At 44.5% G+C, this 20,446-nt stretch overlaps 1 protein-coding gene across 14 annotated transcripts in view; it reads left to right on the forward strand.

The window, feature by feature from the left end:
• Positions 1 to 20,446, forward strand: part of ANKS1B (ankyrin repeat and sterile alpha motif domain containing 1B) — a 406,398-nt gene that overhangs the window by 350,202 nt on the left and 35,750 nt on the right. For 5 of the 14 annotated variants that reach the window (XM_066634627.1, XM_066634628.1, XM_066634635.1 and 2 more), the window contains 2 exons: positions 15,582 to 15,689; positions 19,088 to 19,267. The exons of 4 other annotated variants lie outside the window; for them this stretch is intronic. In XM_066634627.1, coding sequence (XP_066490724.1) covers positions 15,582 to 15,689; positions 19,088 to 19,267 — 288 coding nt within the window. The remainder of the gene's footprint in view (positions 1 to 15,581; positions 15,690 to 19,087; positions 19,268 to 20,446) is intronic. 5 more of the 14 variants (XM_066634629.1, XM_066634630.1, XM_066634638.1 and 2 more) reach the window with 1 other exon arrangement.

The following is a 20,446-nucleotide window of genomic DNA, read 5'->3' on the forward strand; positions in this document are numbered from 1 at the left end:
TCCATTGACTATAATGGGATTTACTTCTATGTAGACATGCAAGTGTTGCAAGTTAGAATACAAAGAACTTTAGCTGAAATGAAACAGAATAACCTCTTGTAAAAAATAGGAAATGGAATATGCTGTGCCAGGGTGAGAACACAGTCTCAGTTCTTAGCACCAGCACTGCTGGCCTGAGGTCAAGTGGATTGCATCTGCAGCGGATTGTGAGAGGTCCAGAGGGGGAGTGCGGATCACCCCAAGTCTGCCACCACCTCTCCAGTCCACTGCTGACACAAGCTGCAATGATCTGCTTCCTGCTCGCTAGAGCGAGAAGCAGATTATCCCAGCAGCAGACCTCCCCAGCCCTGCACCCAGGGCAAAGGTTCACAATGGCGCACCCCCATCAGTTATTGCCGCCACCCCTGCACAAAAATCTGCCCCCCCCCCGCTCACCTGAAGCTCACGGAGCCTCACACGACCTCCACTCATGGCGGGGAAACCTCTCTGAGGTTCCCCAACGCTATAAACTGTGCTTCCAGGAAACCTGAAGCACAGTTTCTGTCCCCCCCCCCAATTGGGAGCCTCAGAGACGCTTCTGCGGGGCTCTAGTGCCTCATGCCTGGGGCTTTTGCCCCATCGGACCTTATGGATTACCCTCTTCCTTTCCTTGCTCACCGGGCAGTTTCCTTAAAGCCAGACTTCTGGCTTGAATTGCAAGGACAGCACATGCTATCCCTTCAAATAAAACCAGAAGTCTTGCGTTTCTGGGTTTGGCAAAACCACACGAAAAGCATGGTGAGGATCTCTTTCTTTCTTTCTTTGTAAAAACAAAACAAAAAAGTTTTCGCTGTGAAACTGGAAGGGTTTTTTTTTTTTGCTTTTTGCTTTTTATAGTTCTTTGCAAGCACAGGGAGGGCTGCGGAGGGGGTCCCATGCTGCCTGGATCCTCCGGAGAGCTATAGCAGCCCCCAGGTAAATTTTTAAAAAAACCCTTTCCTACCCGGCAGCAGCATGATAGTGGTGATTGTTTTGCTACCAATTTCTTGGCCGCTCCCCTGAAGGGGGAATGGCCTTCTTTTGGTTCCCCGGTGGGTCGCGACCCACCAGTTTGAGAACCACTGCAACAGAAAAATAGTAGGTATGTGTGAGAGCCAGGAAAGAAAGCAATATGAAAAGTTGGGCATATTATCCACCTAATATGCCACAATATTTCCCCAACCTCATACATTTCATTTGCTCTCCTTTGACAAAGCAATAAATAAATCATCGCACAGATTTCAAACAAAAACTTAATTATTGGACAGCTCCTCCAAACAGTCTTCTCAGTTCTTTTGTCTTGATTTCCACCTACACAAATACTCTCTTCTTCTAGCAAGGGTAGCAATGAAAATGTAATGAAGGAATCTGCATGAAAAGATGTGCGTGATCAAAATGGACTTGGGGCCTGAATGAATCTCAACTAGTGCAGGCGATAAGCTGTTGTGCTGGAATTTTTCATGATACTAAGAGCCACCAGGGAGAATTTCCTTAGCTGGGCATTGGATGTCTTTTTTTTTCTTTGCAGCTTTTAGTCACTCTTCTTCTCTGATAATATTCTTTCCTGTTCTCACCTTAAGGCAATAAGGGAAAATATATTTTAAGAAATGCTGTTGATGTCCCCTTCTTGCCCCTAGCAGAGTTAATCCAACTGGCCTGCTGAGCTCTGAGAGTCTGTTCTCTCCCACCCACTGTGCTTCTTCCTCAAAGATTAAGAGTCAAAGAACAGCAGGATGTCAGGCTATGATGTGCTGTGCTTAACTGGCATTGGCAATCATTGTCTTTCCAGATGATAACTCAGCCAGTTTGGATGGGGTTTCTGAGTATGCTTGTGTGATTCTTTAGGCTGTGTTTGAGGAAACTAGTCTAAACATGTCCTTCATTATGCATAACAGTGGATGTTGACTCTCAATTTCACAACAAAGTTTTAATTTGTCACGTTCTCTTTGTGTTATGTTTGCAATGATGGTGTGTTTCAGATTTATTGCACTGAGTGCTGTTACAAATTTGCAACAACCCTTCTCATATAGATTAGAGTTATTTAATTATCCTAAGATGGCAGTTCACCCTGGGACCTGCCATCTACTCCGGTCACAAGACCCCTCCCCCCGCATCTCTGCTTCTTATGTTGGCTGTCAGTGTTCCAGTCTTCATCTATATGTTATTTCTGATCATGTACATGGTGTGGACTGAATTCCCAGCAGCTGTTACAAGCAGTCTAGAATAGCGAGGAGTCAACAGTGATGGGAAGAGATAAAACAGAGGCTTGGTGGGTGGCTTGGGAAGATTCATGTGGAACAAGGTATAAAGAATTGGGAGTGGGGAGCGCTCCTGAGTGTTTCATACCCCATTTGGCTGACGCTTTAGATTTTATGTATTTTTAGATGTTGTTTTGAACGTCCTTTTCACTTCTCACTTTAACACTCCCATTCATATGAATGCAGTCGGCAGCTCTTACTTATCCTGTTGCCTGCTAGAGACCTGATCAAAATCCTCCCAAATGGGATACCAGGATATCTAGTCCACTTAACTTGATCTAATCCAAGCAAGCTTTATCCCTTGCTTCCTGGCCTGAGCAGGGTGAATGAGAAACGGTTTCTGACCCTGCCTGACAGGAGCAGATGTGGGCATGTAGCCACACTGAGACATTTTCTATCTTGTGTAGTCTTGGCCAGACCTTACCTTCAGCTTCATTTGTTGTTCCCGGTTCTGATTTTGCAGCACGCATCTGTGGGTGTTGGACATTCTCCTAGAACCCCAGCAGTTTCTGAATCTGCTACTTGCTGCTCAAAGCTTTCATTACATCTCAGCTTTCATTACATCCTGCTTAAATCCACGTGCTTTTGAGAAAACCAATGCTACATCATCAAATATTGAGGTTAGCAGTATTTGTCCTGCAACTGAGAAGATATTTCAAGAATTTTTATAAGCTTTCTGTATCCACCAACTCTCAGCTTAGTTATGAGATATGTTTGATTTTATTATTTTAGGCCGGGTCACTGAGAACTGGCTTTGGGCCTGGGGGCAGTGGGGGGAAATGCCTGATTGGACCCTTTTCCCTAAATTTTCCTACAAACCAGATGTTACTACGTTTTTAAAACAAGTTCTTAATTTACAGTTTTAATTTAGGGTAAGCTGTGGAAATGCAACCCTGGATAGGCTGAGATTGAGGTTCCCAAATTTATTTTGTAATAAATTTATGTAGTATTGCATAGTGCTCTTCCCCACCACGTGGCACGTATGCAAGCATAGTGCTGCACATCCGACTGCATTGGCAGTAACAGGTGACTTGTTTGCAGCCATGATGGTGACAGACAGCTCATACTATGCCTGCCATGGAACAATGTGAACAGACATGTTTGTTTAGCAACCAGCCATCAGTGGGTGAGAAAGCAGGCAAGGGAGCCGTCATGATTCCTCTTCCTCTTCTTTTCTCACCTGGTAAATGCAACAATAGTGGATGTAACCGCAGTCTGTTGCAAATGAATATGTCTTAGAAAACTGCAGGTCCTGAAGTCTTGTGGGAGCCTGGATAGTGCATGGCTTAGCCAAGCATAATCCTGAGTGAGAAAACACTGGGGGAACCCCATGTGTACCACATTGGATTGTAGCATGGAAGAAAAGCAGGTTATAAATGTAATATATAATATATAATAATATACAGTATTTATATACCACCTTTCTTGGTCTTTATTCAAGGTTTTATTCAAGGCGGTTTACACAGGCAGGCTTATTAAATCCACGCAGGGATTTTTACAAATTGAAAGAAGGTTCTCTCTTTCAAGAACCACCACATTCAAGGTGTTACACTCCGATCTGGTTTAACATTCTGGCCTCCATCCTCCCACGCTCCGAGCAGATGGAACAGCTCAGCTGCAGCTTGCCAGCTGCTTCAAGATCGCATGGTGCCGGTGGCCTCGAACTGGCGACCTTGTGGATGTTAATCTTCAGGCAAATGGAGGCTCTACCCTCTAGACCAGACCTCCTGCCAAATGTAATAAGCCAACCAACTCACCAACCCATGTGTATGGCTCCTTCCAAGGTCCAGGAGGGTTACAGAAATTGTTAAGTCAGAAGGTTTGGGCGGATATAGGTAATGTGAACTTCCTCTCCTTACAACTAAGGCCATCTCCCATGCAAGTGGTCAGGCACTATTGCTGACAATCGTCTTTCCAGGCTGGAGAACTGCAAGGATAGTGCAGACTTCAGCCTTCACTGCAGTAAGGGCATAGTGCCTTCAACCCTATTTCCTCAATTATTGCTATCTTCAGATACCATATACAATTGCATTTTTGGAGTCTTAAAAAGTATGAGATGCTGTAGGTTGTGTATTGATTCCTACAATAGTTTTATCAATGTGCATTTCTATCAATGTGCACTGGAAGCAGTGTGAAAGGCACCCTAATATACCATATTGGAGCTCAAACAATTATCATGCGCTAAACTGTATATACTGTATGTTTAACCGCCTAATCCAGGGGTGTCAAACATACGGCCCGAGAGCCAAATGTGGCCCGCGGAAGCTTTTTAGGCAGGCCTCAGACTCTCAGCTGCTGAGCAATGCTGAGGTGTTACTACTGAAAGGGCAGACCACATGAAAATTGGGCTCTCCCTTATCTTGAAATATGATCAAGATCTGCATATTTTCTCTTCTGTCATTTGCAGCTGATGAATCCTTAAAAGAGAAAAAGTGCTTATTTTTGGTTATGACCTGTTTAATGACATCACTTGCGGCCCTCAGCAGACATCATGAATACTGTTCAGCTCTCTGTTTCAAAAGAGTTTGACACCCCAGGCTTAACTAGCAGCCCAATCCTATCCACACTTACATGGGTGTAAGCCCCATTGACTATAATGTGACTTATTTCTGAGGAGACATGCATAGGATTGGGCTGTAAATCTCTCCATGCCGATGCAACTGAGCCAGTGGAGCACATGCTATATATCCTATTGGGGGGGGGGAGTTGCAGAGATCTCTTCAACGTAAGGGAATTTTCACTCCCTTACCTTGGGACAAGCCTCCACTGCTCCAGTGGGTATCCTCAGTTCTGTGCCACCTCTTTTGCTAGCGCAAGTCCAAGGAGATTAAGGGAGAGGGAAGGGGACAGAGAAAGAGGTTAGGATCCATTGCATGCCAGTGCTGCCAAGATCCATCTCCTCCCTCTCAGAAAAAGGCAGAGAGAAACTTGTACCAGAAGGGCTTCCTTTTCCTACTCTACTAGCCTCAGCCATAATTAGTTTCGAAGTCTAAATGCTGGTTTTGAGAGTGCAAGGGGGAGGAGCTGTGACAGCTTAACATGACTAATAATGAGGAAAAGGAAAAGTCTATGTGGGCGTGTGTAAAAAGCTGACTTTTTGCATTTGGAGTGGATTCACATTCATAGGACTTATTTTTGCTGGCATGTTTCTGGAGACAAATTGCTGAAAACAGGCGCATTTTAGCTGTAAAATTTGTGTCTGTCTCTGCGTTGCCTCCTAACATACTAATAAAAACAAGCAAAGTTGATTGTTACCTGTAGAGTAGCAAGCAGGGGGATGCTGATGTGCCCTGGGACAATGATGGGTGTCCCACACGACCCCCGCCAAGCTGAGGCCTGTGCTGTGTTTGGTGGTGAATGGGCCCTCCCGGCCCCCGAGGCTTCAAATGGCTGGAAATGCCACCCAGGAAGGAATTTGGCGGTACCTGCAATTCCGCGGTGATGTCATTGCATCACTGCTGAACCACTTTCGGGCTCCATGTATCACTTCCAGTTATTACAGGGGGGTGTTGCTTGGCACGGAGGAGTGACACCCACCCCAGGTGGCACCCATACTGGTGACACCACTGATAGTTATAGCCATCACATGGGACTGAGGGAATAGTTTTCAAGATGGCTACTTGTTACAAAGGCCTTGGTGTTTCCTCCAGGGTCCCTTGTACTAACCCTGAGTTGTAGCAGGAAATCATGGGACATGCTAGTATTTGTCTGAGGCTTTTCTCCTAGCTATTTTCCCAGCACTGTAGTGGGTGTCAGTACTGTATTCCTTTATCAGCTTTATCACTTTTTTAAAGTTTAATGGCTCAGCAATATTTATTTTTCAAAATATTGAAAGCAATTATACTGTGTAATGGATGCTAGTCCAGCCTAGGGCAAATGTTTATGAGTGAAATATAGATTTAGGAAAATAGATGTACTGTGTACATACCAGCAACATAGCTGTAATTTTATTTGTTACTTCTTTGTGTCTTATCAAGGAATGAACGATGTTGTGTTGCTGATGGTTTTTATTCGTTCAGACTTTATTGTGACCTGAGTTCAGTGTCCCAGTGTTTTATGTAGGTTTTAATGCTCTATATGACGGTAAATATTTTTAATGTGAAGGTTGTAAAGAATGCATTTTAAGTTCCCGAAACTATAACGTCATGTGTGGTTGAGGGTGGTAGCAGTAAACAATCGGGGACTGCTATATTTTATGTCATTAATGAGTCCAGAAGGTGACTGTGCTTTGCCAGAACCAATCAGAAAGCTATTTACAGGTGGAGCCTGTTTATCCACAGATTTTATATGCCCCAGACTTAGCTCCACCTTTTTGGCCATTCTGAAACCCACAGAGGCCGTGGGCGGACATATGCAGCCTCTGCAGACTTCAGAAAACCTTCTGGAGGCGACCGGAGCAAAGGGTTTAAGGCAGTGTTATTCAAACTGTGCGGCGCGGCACTTTACAGAGGTGCCAGGAACTCAAAGGGAAGGTGCGGGGTGTCCTCTCGCAGCGATACAGTCACACCCCTGGGCAGAATACGAGCCCGTCTTCTGCCCGTCATCTGCGCTTTTTTTAAAGCAGAAGAAACGGGAGTTGCTCAGCCGCGAGAGTGGCTGCTGCTGCCCTGCCCTCTTCTCCCTCCACTCCGATGCCGCCGCCTTCTGTGTTCGCTTCATGTTGTAACCCTCGCTGATCCTTGTCTGGTTGGTTCCTAGTTCCCAGCCTGGGATCGCTTCTCATCAAAGTGAAATCTCTCAAGCCCCTCCCTCTTCCACTCCCCCCTTTCGATCTCCAAACCTTCCCGCTTTCCTCCCCCTTCCCAAATAAAACGCTTCCTATTTTACCAGTCACCAGGGGTCTTAAAGTTGTTTCCAGGCAGTTGGCAAAGGGGGGGGGGGAAGAGAGAGAAGCACACACTTTACTTGCCCAGGGGCAGAAAAAGGGCACTGTTTTTAAAGTGATTTATTAATCTTGTTGATTGACTGAAGAGGAAAGGCTGTATTTTTAAAGTGATGAATCTTGCTATTTGAAGGGAATACTTATCAGCCATTGATGAAGTGATTGCCAGCCCAATCGTATCCACACTTTCCTGGGAGTAAGCCCCATTGACTCTAATGGGACTTACTTCTGAGTAGACATGCATAGCCTTGAGTTGTGCATCTCCTGGTATAGGAGACAAATCAGCTTCCTAACCAAACCCTTATCAGCTCTGTTATATTTTCATGGTCTATTTTTGTTTTCCCCACCAGCTGCTAGAAAAATTTAATTTCATTAAATTAATAAAGGGTTCAATCTTATCCAGGGAGAACGGGAGAAATGACTAGTTGGATTGGGGTCCACAGGGGTGTGCGTGTGTGTAATTTGTTCAGACTGGTTGTTCACAAAGTTCATTTGATAAAACAATTCTATTGGTATGCTTACACAGTTTAAAAAAATGAGTCCTCCTGGACCAGACAAAATCTACCTACTCTAGCATCCTGTCTCCAACAGTGATTAGCAGCTGATCATTTATAAAGCATGTATATTGCTGTGTATTAATAATATATTTTTAAGATCTGCATTTAATTAATGATATGATTAATATAATTAATATCAATATAGTTAATATATATTTAATATTTAACATTATTTTATAATAAATATAATATTATAATATTATATTTAATATAGTTAATATTTCTGGCCACTTCCTGTTTAATGATGTCACTTCCAGCCCTCAGGAACATGATGGGGAGTCATGGCCAACAGCCACGGGAGTCAAGGGAGCCACTGGCCAGAAAAGTTTGAGTACCAAAAAGGTTTAAGGGGCCAAAAACAGCAGATGTGCTTATCCATGGTTTTTAGTATCTGCGGTGGGTCTAAGAACAGATCCCTGCTGGTGCAGAACCAAGGAATATAAAGGCAATGGGAGAATTGCCATTGGGAGAATGGGAGAGGGTAAGGATCCAGCCACACGCTCAGGCTGCCTATCCCACCCCATCCCTCCCTGTTCTACCTCCCTCCCTAGCTCCATTCCTCCTCCTCCGTTCTTTCTACCACCTTACCTGGTGCTGGCGAATAGTCTCTTTCCACCAGCAAGCATGCGTGGGCGCCAGCAGCATTGGCAAGCACAGCAATATTGCACGACCAATATTGCGCAGCAATGTATGCTTTCCACTACAGATCATTTTGAATAGCATTAGACTGTAAGCGTGAAAGAGTGTGGATTTTGATATTGCTGCCACATTGTAGACAGGTTTTCATGGTATGAGTCTGTATTGTTAGTAGAGGAAAGCAGCTCTACCATTTACTGGCCTTTTGCCAGGACCAGTTACTCCTGCATGCCCCAGCAGTATCATCTGCCATTAGTAAGACTTTGTGTGTGTGGTGAGGTGGGAGTATTTATACTCCTGTATTATAGCTTGCTTATGTATGTGTGGGAAAAATTGTTCCCCAGGTTCCCAGGATACAGCAAGGCAAATGTATATGCATGATATCTTTTTCTTATTCAAGCTATCCATGATTTAGAACAGATAAGTTGTTAAAACTGCAGAAACTGGTTCTATTTTTTTTTCCTATTTTGGTGTCTAACAGGTGAAATTGATTCAGTGAAATTTATTCATTCAGCAGTTCTCACAACTGCTGAGCTGAAATAGATGATAAATTCAGATGACAGCTACACTTTGGTGAATAATTATGAGTTGATAAGGAATTGATCTCTATACATATGACTCTCTGGGTGTTTGTTATAAGAATTTTGTTACTGTTTTTTGTTCTCTCAATAAATGTGCTTTAGAGGCAGAGTATCTTTCTTCTGCTTCTGATCTGAAATTAATGAATGATTTTCCATTCTGATGAATCACTATCTTCTAGGGGTGCTGTTTCAGATAGATGCTGCCAGAATAGCCAATACCTATATTGTCTTATTTATCTGATAGAATCCCTCAAGTCTTGGCAGGGAGTTTGGTGTGCATGTTGTGGAGTTTCCTTGATTTTTCTTTTAAATAATAATGTATAGTTTTTATTGCCCAGTGGGTGTGCAAAGTAGTCAAACATGCTGGGAAGAAGCGGGGGATAGTGAGAGGGCAAGCTATTTTAAAGTGTACCTTCATTTTGCATACAATTAGAAAAAACTTCTTAGCAGAAAATAGATAATGCAAGTTAACGCCAACCTTTACTGGAACACTGTGTACTTTTCAATATGAGCCATCATCAGACAGACTTGTCAGGCTACATGTGACACACACACAATACACACAAATGCCACAAACATCTGTCAACTTTAAGAAACTTTCTATACAGTATAAATATCGCCTTTTATCAACTCATGCCACTATCAACTGAAATGTAATCGGATAACAAAAATATTGTATGCTAAATATGTGTTTACAAGTTTACCTTTTACCTGTTTACTTGCACTGTACCATTGGCTTTCATTACCCTTCAGTAGAAAAACAGCAATGGAATGGCAATATTGTGTAGCTTGTATCATATTTATCAGTGAAGTTGCATGGCTGCCTGATGCCTCATAAAACATAACCTGTGCAAAGGCCTGGCTTCTGTAACAATCCAATGATGAAATCTAGATGATTTATCACAGGACAGCTACAGCATTCCTGTTAGTAGCATATACCAAAAACTGGTACTTGGTTGTCTTGCTGGGGCAGGGGTGTACATGTGAGTGCCAGATGTTTTCTCTAGGATTATCTGCTTTCATGATGCAAGTAGTTGAGCATCCTGGATAAAGATGTTTATGTTCGATGACCATTGACAGTAAAACTAAACCTACATCAGAACTGTAAATTAAAATTTTGCCTATAGCCGTGGGGGATCTGCACTCTCTCACCATATCCAGTAAGCAACCATTGCACTGCACCAATTCTGTTTCAGCCCTGAGAGGAGTATCAGTGGATAGTTAGTATAACCCAGGGGTATCAACAGAGTTTTTGGCAGGAGGGCCACATCGTCTCTCTGACACTGTGTCGGGGGCCGGGCAAAAAAAAAAAGAATTAATTTACATTTAAAATTTGAATAAATTTACATAAGTTTACATAAATGAATATATTAAAGATGAACTTATATGAATGAATGAAAGTCTTGCAATAGCTCAAGGCCTATAAAAGGCCTTGCAAAAAGCAAGACTGGCCTTTCCTTTGCTGCCACTACTGCCTCACAGACGTGAAACAGCAAGTAGTGGAGGTAGCCCTCATCCCACAGCTCACACGAGAGGTCAAACAGTCACCCTCATGCTGAGAGCAGTTGTGTTGGGCCAGTGTGGGCTCCAACAAATCTCTAAAGGGCCAGAGGCTCATTGGAGACTGGGGGCTCCCTGAGGGCCACATTGAGAGACCTCGAGGACCGCAAGTGGCCCCAGGGCCGGGGTTTGGGCACCCCTGGTATAACCCAATTAAGGGCCAAATCCTATCCAGTTTTCCAGTGCTGGTACAGCTGTACCAATGGGGCGTGCACTATAACCTGTGTTGGGGAGGTAGTCACAGAAGTCTCCTCAAGGTATGGGAACATTTGTACCCTTACCGTGGCCTGCATTGCAGTTGCACCGGTGCTAAAAAGTTGGATAGGATTGGGCCCTAAGAACATAAGAACAGCCCTGCTGGATCAGGCCATAGGACCATCTAGTCCAGTTTCCTGTATCTCACAGTGGCCCACCAAATGCTTCAGGGAGCACTCAAGACAAAGAGACCTGCAACCTGGTGCCCTTCTTTGCATCTTGCATCCTGATTCTAAAATCAGGAGGTTGCACATACCCATCCTGGCTTGTAACCCACGATGCCATGATGGATATGTACAACCTCCTGATTGTTCCTATGCAGAAAAGGAACTGCTTGTCCTTCTGCTTTTGCTCCTACTAGAGCTAAAAAAAGAAGTGAAGGAGCAATGCAGATACTCCCAAAGCATGTATCTGCACAAATAATTTTACAAGGGTTAGATGTACATACAATGACCAGGGCTGAAGCAGGGGGAGGGAAGGCAACAAGAGTTCACCTTACCCAGGCCCAAAGATCCAAGGGGTTCCTCTAAGGCTGCAAACCTGTTAACATCAGGAAAACGATTGAGGCTAAATTTAGATCATGCTTGAGGAGTTTTATGCAGACGTATTGTCCTTTATCTATATGGGGCATTCTCTTGTAAGAGCTTGTGCATCGGAGAACTAATAAGAGATCCCAGTCATGGGGAGCAGCATCTAAATGGCATTTGTCAGTGCACTCATGTGTAACTAATATACATGCAAACATGCCCCCCGTCATCATTGTTAACAGTATTTATATACCGCTTTTCAACAAGTTCACAAAAGCGGTTTACAGAGAAAAATCAATGACTGGCATTAATACAAATCGGGTGGCCAGAAATCTAAGCTTGAACAAAGGGATCCAAATCAATTGGTGAAAGACACCAATCAATCCTTCAATTTATCAAGGGAAGCAGGCCCACATTACAAGTTTGTATCAGGCTCCAAAGGATTGCACTTCAACACTGGCAGTTCACAGTGAATCCATGTTCAGCCCATGCCCCCCTGGCTCCTTCTCTGTGCAGTTCCATGTGATCGTGAAGCCACTGCAGCCAACAGAGGTACACCTCAAAAGCAGTGCCCTGTGCAGGGAATGTTTCTGGCCTCACTTCAGCCCTCGAATGGCAGGTCAGGAGTCAGAGGCCTTTTCCTTCTGTCTTTACTCCTTCCTGGTGTGCATTTTATAATTCTTCCTCTTGACTGCTTCCTCCTGTCATTTTGATGCTCTAGATCAGGGGTGCTCATTACGTCAATCGCGATCCACCGGTCGATTGCAAGGCAAAATGAGTCGATCGTAGGCTTCTCTCCTGTCCACGCTTCCCTGGGAGTGAGCCCCGCCCTGGGAGTGAGCTCCTGTCCACGCATCCCTGGGAGTGAGCCTCGTTAACTCTACTGGGGCTGACTCATGAGTAGACCTGGAGAGGAGCCGCTGGCAGGCTTCTCTCCCGACCACACATCCCTGGGAGTGAGCCCCGTTAACTCTACTGGGGCTGATTTACCTTTCCCCTGTTTTTGCACTGGTATGTATGGAGATCTCCCCCCCCCCCACTTCCATCTGTTGGTTCTGTGTGCAAGGGGTTTTGCACTGGTCTTGCTGTGATGTCTGTATAGAGATCTTCCCTCCCCCACACCTTTCCCCTGTTTTTGCACTGGTCTGTATAGAGATCCCCCCCCACTTGTATTGGAATCGAGGAAGATCTGGTGAGGAGGTAGATGTGGTGTCAGCAGTGGCCCCTTTAAGGGTAAGGCCTGGGCATCCAGCAGAGTGTGCTGCACAGCTGCAGCCACTTGAAGGCAATAGGGCCCTCAGGGATATAAGCGCACCTGAGGCAGGAAGGGCTCCACTTATTTATGTGAGTCAGCCTTTTCCTACATGAAGATCATTAAGTCCAAGTTCCACCATGACTGATGAACATTTGGAAGTGTGCTTGAGGCTGGCTGTCAGCAGCTACTGTCCGGGCTATGCATCCTTGGCTGATTCACTTCAGTGCAAGTCATCAAAGTAAACTCAAGTAATTACAAAAAATGTTTATAGTTAATTATGTTGTGTTGTGCAATATTGGCTCATGTGGTTATGCAAGGTACACCAACATACATTGTACACATAAATGTTAAATGTTATGATGGCGCGAACATTGTAAAAAAACTCTGGTAGATCTCCAGGCCTTGCTGGGTTTCAAAGTAGCTCTCGAGCCAAAAAAAGTGTGAGCACCCCTGCTCTAGATCTTTATATCTCTACCTGCTTACCTTTGTTTTCATTCTGTACCATCCCTCTCATTTCTTTGGATTCCTCCTGGCATTCTTTCCAGTGTGCTTTCCCACAAGCTTAGCTCCCTAGTTATTCTTATACATCTTTCCACATGTCCCCTGCAGATCAGTCTCATGGATAACACAGATCACTTGCATCTGTTGAAGTGGGTTGTAGTTCAGAAAAAGTTGTGCTAAAATTAATGCAGCAGGGCACGACTGGGGATGCTGGCCAATGCCATCTTGGGCCCACTGTTGCCGCATCTGCCATGGCGCGCTTTTAAGAAGCTCCTGTGCTCCGTTGCACAGTTTTCACAAACCTGGAAGTGCAGGTTTTATTTAAAGGAACTATACTAATGAAGGAGCTCCTTTATTTGTGCAGTCCCTGTAAATAAAACCAGAAGTCCTGCACTTCCAAGTTTGTAAAAACTGCGTGACAGATGCTAAGAAGACAGATCAATGTGGCTTGCGTCTGTGGTGAGCTGGAGGGAGGTGGTGACAGGGGGATAGCTGGCATAGCTAGAGGGGGGTGGGGCACTAAGTTTTGCAGGGCGCCTCCCCGCAGCAAGCAAGCGGCCCCTCCCCCTCCCCTTGGGAGCCATTTGCTTTTGTTTAACCTCACCATAGTGTGCAAGCAGCTCCTCCCCTCCCCTTGGGAGCCATTTGGGTGGGTGGGGGGAACGGAGGCGAATGGCTCCCAAGGGGAGGGGGAGGGGCCGCTTGCACACTGCGGGGAGGCTTCCTGCAAATCTTAGTGCCCCACTCCCCTCTAGCTACGTAAGTAGTGGCAGACGTGGGGTGCAGAGCACCCTGAATCTGCCGCCCTCTCACTTCCCGCACAGAGACACGAGTTGCATCAGGTCATAAGAACATAAGAACAGCCCCACTGGATCAGGCCAAGGGCCCATCTAGTCCAGCTTCCTGTATCTCACAGCGGCCCACCAAATGCCCCAGGGAGCACACCAGATAACAAGAGACCTGCATCCTGGTGCCCTCCCTTGCATTGGCATCTGACATAGCCCATTTCTAAAATCAGGAGGTTGCGCATACACATCATGGCTTGTACCCCGTAATGGACTGTTCCTCCAGAAACTTGTCCAATCCCCTTTTAAAGGCATCCAGGCCAGATGCTGTCACCACATCCTGCGGCAAGGAGTTCCACAGACCGACCACACGCTGAGTAAAGAAATATTTTCTTTTGTCTGTCCTAACCCTCCCAACACTCAATTTTATTGGATGTCCCCTGTTTCTGGTGTTATGTGAGAGTGTAAATAGCATTTCTCTATCCACTCTGTCCATCCCCTGCATAATTTTGTATGTCTCAATCATGTCCCCCCTCAGGCGTCTCTTTTCTAGGCTGAAGAGGCCCAAACGCGGTAGCCTTTCCTCATTAGGAAGGTGCCCCAGCCCAGTAATCATCTTAGTCGCTGTCTTTTACACCTTTTCCATTTCCACTATGTCCTTTTTGAGTTGTGGCGACCAGAACTGGACACAGTACTCCAGGTGTGGCTTTACCATCGATTTGTACAACGGCATTATATTAGCCATTTTGTTCTCAATACCTTTTCTAATTATCCCAAGCATAGAATTGGCCTTCTTTACTGCCGCCGCACATTGGGTCGACACTTTCATCCACCTGTCCACCACCACCCCAAGATCTCTCTCCTGATCTGTCACAGATAGCTCAGAACCCATTAGCCTATATGTGAAGTTTTGATTTTTTGCCCCAATGTGCATGACCTTACACTTACTGACATTGAAGCGCATCTGCCATTTTGCTGCCCATTCTGCCAGTTTGGAGGGATCCTTCTGGAGCTCCTCACAATCTCTTCTGGTCTTCACCACTTGGAAAAGTTTGGTGTCATCTGCAAACTTAGCCACTTCACTGCTCAACCCTGTCTCCAGGTCATTTATGAAGAGGTTGAAAAGCATTGGTCCCAGGACAGATCCTTGGGGCACACCGCTTTTCACCTCTCCATTGTGAAAATTGCCCATTGACACCCACTCTCTGTTTCCTGGTCTTCAACCAGATCTCAATCCAGGCGAGGACCTGCCCTCTAATTCCCTGACTGTGGAGTTTTTTCAGTAGTCTTTGGTGAGGGACCGTGTCAAACGCCTTCTGAAAGTCCAGTTATATAATGTCTACGGGTTCTCCTGCATCCACATGCCTGTTGACCTTTTCAAAGAGTTCTAAAAGGTCTGTGAGGCAAGACTTACCCTTACAGAAGCCATGCTGACTCTCCCTCAGCAAGGCCTGTTCGTCTATGTGTTTTGAGATTCTATCTTTGATGAGGCATTCCACCATCTTACCCAGTATAGATGTTAGGCTGACTGGCCTATAGGGGTCCCCCCTCTTTCCCTTTTTAAAGATTGGTATGACATTTGCTATCCTCCAGTCCTCTGGCATGAGGTCATCTCATGGCTGGGCTGGCCATGAATCATTCTTTAAAGTGTCACAAGACTCTTTGTCATTATGGATAACACTATAAGGGTGCTTTTTAATGGCAATTCTTTGATCATTGGTTATTTAAATTGACTTGTTTTTGCCTAAGCTTTTTCTGTTTTCCAGGTTTTAAAAATCAGCTTTCTTGGCCACAGAAAACGCATTTTGGCCTCTCTGGGAGACAGGCTTCACGAAGATCCGCCTCAGAAACCACCACGATCTATAACCCTCAGGGTAAGTTCTAGCAAACTTGCTCAGGTGCCTTGTAAAGTCTTAAGCATTTGTTGTAGAAAGCCTATAAAAATCTTCAAGCAGCAGGAATGATTATTTAGTAACCTCATACAAACTGAGATTTATAGCTCTCTCTTTTGTTCATTTTTCATAAGCTTGCTGTTTTGCATTCTGCTAGCAGCATTCACTTTGGGAATTTGTGTCTTAAAAACAGCACATGCGCTATAATTAATAACACTAACATGTATACCTGCTTGAGTTACTTAATGCAGTTCATTTCTTACTTTATGGCCCAATCCTAAGGAAGACCTGTGCCAGCTGAATGCGCATTCTGCCGGTGCATGCTGTCACAAAAGCACTGTAAAGAGCTTTGTGATAAAGCCTTCCCACGTGTACCAGTGGTAATCAGTAAGCCCACCAGAGCAAGTCAGTTCAGTGCAGAGGAGGGTGGGAAGGAAGTTGAACAGGGTGGAATAGGGTGGCCACAGGGGCGAATCAGGCTCGGGAGGGAGGTGGAACTGGCAGTGCCAGCACACCCTATATCTTATACCTCTTCCTTGGCTTGATGCACCTGCATGGATCAACATGGACTTGCACCAGCGATATCACTGGCACAGGCACAAGTTAGTACAAGCGTATGGAAAGTACGCTTATTGGAAAATAGAACCAAGTGCACAGTAGACCATACTTCCAATAAACAGGCATAGGATTGCACTGTAAGGATACAATCCTGTGCACATTTTCCTGGGAGTAAACTTTATTGAACACAATGGGGCTTACTTCTGAGTAGACATACCTAGGATTGCACTGTAAGCTAGTTAAAGACAGTTCCTTGGAATGGAATTTTTTTAATGGAGATTTTGAGTGATACAGATTTAATATTCAAACATCAATAGGACACAGCACATTTTGGTGTCAAGTGTACTATGAGGTCATAAAAGGAGGACATTATAGCATGCAAGCTGCTCTCTGCATCTCATACACAAGCCCCTTCCCCCAGCTTAAAAAAAGAATTTTTTTTTTTTAAAAATTACATGGCTATTTTCTCTGTTGGCTGCCATTGAGGCTTCTGGGAGAGATACACTGCAGTTCTTGAAAGACTGTTGGTGAAAGCGTCACTGAGCTTTACTGTATTTTGCTTTGGACAACTGCTTAAATACAGCATATTTTTAGGTGTTGCTCTCTGGCCTTGTGTAAAATGTTGTAAGGATGCTTAAACATAAATATGCAACAGAAAGTTGTAGTAAGTTGTGTCCATAACAAAAGTCTGGGGCATTCTGCAAACTCCCGTACTTGAGGAACTGGGCACAGGCCCACTAGAAAAAATCCAGAAGCCACAGTGTAGCAATACCATCATTAGGGCTATCCAAAATGTCACAAAGCCATGAACAAATTTTGAGGTTTCTTGAAGTTTTCATCAGTCTGGAAGTGGAACAAAACTGTAGCTGGAGTGCAGGGGGCGAGAAATGTAGGACATGATATTAAAGCCCCAAAGACTGCAATTTGTAATAGTCTCAAGGAATATTTGAGAGGTTATGCAGGCATATTGTGCAGTCCTAAGCATGTTAACTCAGAAGTTAGTCCCAATGAACTCAACAGAGCTTACCTCTTGGGAATTATGTGTACAATTGCACTCTTAATTGGATTAACCTCTGTTACATGCTAGATAGATTTCAGGTTGCAGTTAGGGCTTTGTCCCCAGAGGGACAAAGAATCAATAATGGCTGTTTCTCCTCTTTTAAAAAACACAAGACCTTTTTATTTAGGGAAGCTTTTAAACATTGACAGGGGGGGACTGATGCTTTTTATAAAACATCTTTTAACTGTGATCCAATTGTGTTGTATTGGTTATGGTTTTAATTGTTTTTATATTAATGTTTTAGCATTGTTTTAGGTATTACAGTGTTTCTCAAACTTTTAGGGAGATTTACTCCCTAAGTAAGTTTTTGCGGGGTCATGTCTTATGGTTTTGTCTCTAGCTCTAAGTGGAACACAGGGCCTCATGCAAGGTAAAGAGGAAAAGTAAAGAGAATTTTGGTTATATTAGCAAAACTGGAGATTATTTTAGGCAGTGTGCTTGTAAGAGACAAATTGGGTGGTATTACCTTATGGTTGGAGGGCATGTAACTCCCTCCTCAAGTTAGTCCTATTATCTCTTAGCTAACTGAAGAGAAGTGGGGAAGATGCTGCAGTGCCACAGAAGAATAAAACCAACTTTTTTGTGTGGTTATGCATTGCTGGAGATTGGCATTGGGGCCAAACTACACAGTATGTTAAATGTAGCATTAGGAGGTGTGCTTGAAGCTGAGAGAACTACTCACACGTTTTAGGCTCTTATTAATGGAACAAGAAAATGAAGAAACCCCAGGACTAAACTGCGTATTGCCCGGGGAAGCAGGGTTGCTGTAAATATTACTGATAAAAATGTACAATGTGCTCTTATATGAAGCACTTTGAACACTCAAAAGTGCAATGTAAATCCCAAACATTTTAATTATTATGCTAAATGTAGTGAAGTGGTAGTAGTTTTGAGAATTATTACCCAGTGTATCTGTCTGTGCAGCAGAGGAGTGCTGTAATTCTTGAAGGGTGATCTTGTCAGCAATTGAAGAAAGCACTTCATATCCCCTTTCTTACGCACAACTCTGGAAAGCACACCTCGGCCTCTCATAATAAATAATTGTGAAATTGCCTCAACTTCCAGTTGCTGTCCTGGCCCCTGTGCCACCCCAGGACACAGGACCGCAGTACCCGCCCACCCTGCAACACGCCCCCCCCAGAGGATACATACCCAGCCTGTAGAACCTCATGCAATGTCCTTAGGTGCTCCAAAAGCCTTCTGAGACCTCTGGTGTGCCATTAAGCAGTACTTCCAGTTTTCCAGAAACTGGAAATACTGTTTCGGGGTGCTCCAGGGGCCTCAGAAGGCTTTCAGAGCCCTCACATACAGTGTGGACTGCCCGTGGAATGGCTCCAGAGGGTGAGCAGAGGCGGCAGCAGCAGTGTGGTGGGTGGGTGTGGCAGTCCAGCAGCGCTGCCCTCACAGCGCCCACAGGTGTGGCTCCTGGGACTTTTGCCCTCCTTGATCCCCTCAGGAGCACCACTGCCTACCTCTGCCAGCATGAGTTCCAATATGCAATTTGGACCAATCTACGTATGTGTTTCATTACTTATTCCAACACAAGGTGTCACTGGCACTTCTGAAGCCCACTGGTACTGCCACTTCCACAGGCAGATCTGGGTGCTCTGTTGTGAAAAAAGAGGGCATCTGTCAGCATTTGGGACATGGCAGACTGGCAAAGTCAGAGTGCAGGTTATTCTCACTGTTGCTGTCCTTGCACTTTTGGCTTGAATGCAGCGTTTGTTTCACTCTGGGTTGCTTTGTTCTTAATTCTGTGCAGGAACCCAGCGGTAACCACACGCCTCCTCAGTTGTCTCCCTCGCTTAGCCAAAGCACTTACACTACCGGTGGTTCTTTGGACGTCCCACACATTATGATGCAGGGGGATGCACGGAGAAGAAGAAATGACAGCTATTTTGATGATATTCCCCGATCAAAACTGGAGAGACAGATGGCCCAGGTAAAGTGCTCCTTTGCTCGATTGCAGCTGGAGTTGTACATTCGCTCATGAAGAAAGAACATCTCTTTAAAATGTCTATTCCATAGTAATACATTTCCAAAATATGTGTTGTTTTCACAACTGAATTAGTTTTCTTTTTTTTTTTTTACTCTTTGTACAAGCATGCCTTTTACTTATGCCCTCAGGAGGACTTCTGTAAGCGGTTATTACAACTATTTTAATACTGGTGAGCCTGGGAAATACGAATATTGTAGAGATGTAAAATCAAAATATTTTGTTTGTGTTTGGGGAAAATAATATTTTGTTTTTGTTGATATTGACAGACATTTTATTTTTTTCTAGGAGTGAATTGTACTGTTAAGCCTTGATGAAATAGTAGTTGGGTTTGGCTGCAGAAATGAAATTGAACAGATTGCTGTCCTTTCCTCTTTGTGTATGTGGGAGGGCGAAGCAGAGGTTAATACCAATTTCCTAACAGCAACTGTTGCTTCAGGTCACCCAAGGTGTATTTCTTTCATTCATTTCCATTCTCTCTGAAGGGGGGTCTTTTGGAATGAGTGGAATCTCATTGTTTTCCTCCCTAAGAGTCTTGATGGATTGCAAAGTGAACCCATTCTGCTTTTCTGGACTCCAGGGGCATAGTTGCATCTGGAATTGGTGACACAATTCATTCCATGTATGTTCAGTGAGACCCCACATGATCCGTGGTCTCCGCACCTCTGAGGAAGTGCTGAGTTTGTTTTCCCCACAGTATGCAGAAGGACTTGAAAAGCAGGAGGTGGTCCAGCAGTGCTTGAACAACTCAGGATGCACAGGCTCCACCGAATATATATTTTTGAATCAAGCCTGGAATCCACCAGGAGAAAAAATGGTTCCTGGACCTGTTCTAGAAAAAGTCTTGCACTTCTGGGCTTGATGAACCACACAAGGAGTACGTAAGGAACTTTTTCTTTTCTGCATCACCATGAAATTGGCAGCTGCAGTGTCAGTGTAGGGTGGTGCTCCAGGTCATTCCTCCGCTGTGTTTGTGTAATTACTTTTGTGCTGGTCACCATAGTGATACTGCACACATCATCTGCAAAAGACAACCGAAACAGTCTTTCCTCCAGTCACTCAACCAGACATGAATAATTCACTGACTACCTTAAATCAAGCAGATGCTTGACCAGAAAGATATGC

The sequence above is a fragment of the Tiliqua scincoides genome, chromosome 7 (genome assembly GCF_035046505.1).
Source record: "Tiliqua scincoides isolate rTilSci1 chromosome 7, rTilSci1.hap2, whole genome shotgun sequence".
Taxonomy (NCBI): domain Eukaryota; kingdom Metazoa; phylum Chordata; class Lepidosauria; order Squamata; family Scincidae; genus Tiliqua; species Tiliqua scincoides.